We start from the raw sequence: 2,500 nt of genomic DNA, 5'->3' as shown, positions 1-2,500 counted from the left end.
ATGTATATATATATATATATATATATGTATATATGTATATATATGTATATATATATATATATATATATATGTATATATATATATATATATATGTATATATATATATATATATATATGTATATATATATATGTGTATATATATATATGTATATATATATATATATATATATACGGTGTATTATCTTATCTTATCTTACCTTAATCCTTCGTCATGCGCAGAATGCATAAAGCCTCAATGGATTCGCGCCATATGTCTCCTTCCTGTGCCATCTCTCTGAGCTCAATCCAATTCTTTAATCCAACCTCCTTTTGCATTGTCATCAGTCATATTTCTTTTGCTCTACCACGCCGTACCAAACGGCTTCCATTCAGGTAAAGCCATCTATATCTTAATTGTCTTACTATATCGTTCATGTTGGGCACCCCTGCCACCTCACAAATTCCCGTATTTGTTATATGGTGCTGCCAATTGATTCCCAAAATGCTTTCTTAATGCTTTATTCTGAAAGGGAAGAAATTTTGCATCAATTGTTACAGTGCTGTACTACGACTGGCGCCTATAAGTTTATATCAACCTTACAAGAGACCTGTATATTTCAATTTTATTGTGAACTGATATTCTATTTGACCTCCAAACTTTTTTTAGCATGCCTATTGCTTCATCTGTCCTCTTTATTCTCTCCTAGTGATTCATTTGTGGTAATGATGGTTCCTAAATATGTGAAAGAGTCTGAGCTGGGTAATATCACTCTTCCGATATAGTTTGTATAATCACCGCTCTTAATTTTCATGACCTCAGTGTTTCTGGGGATGATCACCAATTCAATGTTTCTCATTTCAGCCATTGTAGAGGCAATTAGGACTATATCATCTGCGTATTCAAGATCACATAATCTCTGGTCCCATTTCCCTTGGATGACATTATTCATTCCTTGCATTACGTTGTTCATAACATAATCAATCACCATAATAAACAGCAGAGGTGATAGTATTCCAACTTGTAGTTCTCCAGTCTTGACTTTAAATGCCTCTGTAAGACTACCATCAACCATTGCCTCACAATAAGTTCCACTGTCCATATCCATTGTGATGTTTACAATCTTTCTTGGTATCCCGTACTGTCTCAGAATAATTTTGTTAACATACAACGTGAAACACTCTGCAATGCTTTCTCAAAATCCACAGAGCATTATACAAGAGGTGGTTTTACTTCATTATACTATTGAGCTATATGTTGGAAGAATAAAAAGTTGATTGTCACATTCTTTACCCTCTCTGAAACAAGCTTGCTCCTTTGGAAGTATTTCAGTTATTAGAAGTTTTATTCTATTCAACATTAACTTGGAAAAATATTTCATATCTAAATGTGACAATGTGATCTCTCGCCAATTCCTAGTGTCAAATCTCCCTTCTTGGGTACTCTAAACATAATCCCTTTCTTTTTTCATTAAAGAAGCGTATCTTCATCTCGCTAAAAATTATTGAATAATTCATTGAACATAATGGGTGTTTGAATCTCATCAGCCTTCAGCATTTCAAGGGCAATAACATCCATTCCCGGTAACTTATAGTTTTTCAGTTGTTTAATTGGCAAAATGACCTCTGCCAACCTAATGTCACTTACATCTATAGGAAGATCTCGTTCGGCCTCAAGGATGTCTCCCTCTTTTAGTGGGGATGGCCAATTTAGTGTCTGTTCAAAATGTTCTTTCCATGTAGCTTTAATTTCAGGTTTCCTAGTTAGAAGATTTCCATTTTCATTTCTGACGGGTAACTCACCTTTCTCCCTCCTCTTTCTAGTGATTCCTCGAATACCCTCATATGCATATCTTATACTTCTTATATCTCTTCTATTTAGATTATGTTTCGTCTAATCTAGAGTTGAATCTATGACTATTCTTTCGTCTTTTCTATAACACCTTCTTTCGTCTTACTCTCTTTCCCTATCCGATTGTGATTATGGCAAATTCCTTTAGGATTTCTTCAACATTTTTACGATGAATTTTCATATTTATATCTACATCATCATCAGGTAATAGTTACAAGTGTAAATCTGTTCCTGCCTTCTATTATGTAATCATCCTTTTTCCTACTTTGTTTTATTGAATTTTCGATGACATATCTGGAAGCTAGGTTTATATTTGTGTTCCTGGTCTTCAACTTGAGTGTTGAGACAACAAGTTAGTGTCCGCTTCCTATATCAGCTCTTTGTCGATATCTAACATCCAATAGTGTTTTTACATTAGCTATTTATTGCTAAACCGTCAATGGGTAGTGGTATTTTCCACAGGGAGATGTCAGTGTACATTTGTGTATATCTCTGTGTTCAAACAGTGTGCTGCCTATTATCAATTCGTTAGCTAAAAAAGCTGGCTAATTGAACACCATTATCATTTATGTCCCACATCCCATGAACTCCATTGCATTGACTAAAACTTTAGTTTTCATTTATAGTTTTGCATTCATGTACCCTACTAAAAGAGGAATATCCCATTTTGGC

At 34.1% G+C, this 2,500-nt stretch overlaps 1 protein-coding gene across 1 annotated transcript; it reads right to left on the bottom strand.

Annotated features, from left to right (window-relative positions):
• Positions 1–659: 659 nt before the first annotated feature.
• Positions 660–1,085, bottom strand: LOC137639306 (uncharacterized). Its single transcript, XM_068371585.1, has one exon. It carries the CDS (start codon positions 1,083–1,085, stop codon positions 660–662), a length of 426 nt encoding a protein of 141 aa, XP_068227686.1.
• Between the last annotated feature and the right edge of the window lie 1,415 nt (positions 1,086–2,500).

This window comes from Palaemon carinicauda, chromosome 4, assembly GCF_036898095.1.
Source record: "Palaemon carinicauda isolate YSFRI2023 chromosome 4, ASM3689809v2, whole genome shotgun sequence".
Classification (NCBI taxonomy): Eukaryota; Metazoa; Arthropoda; class Malacostraca; order Decapoda; family Palaemonidae; genus Palaemon; species Palaemon carinicauda.
The sequence above is the reverse complement of the archived record's forward strand: the minus strand, read 5'-3'. Positions and strand labels throughout refer to the sequence as shown.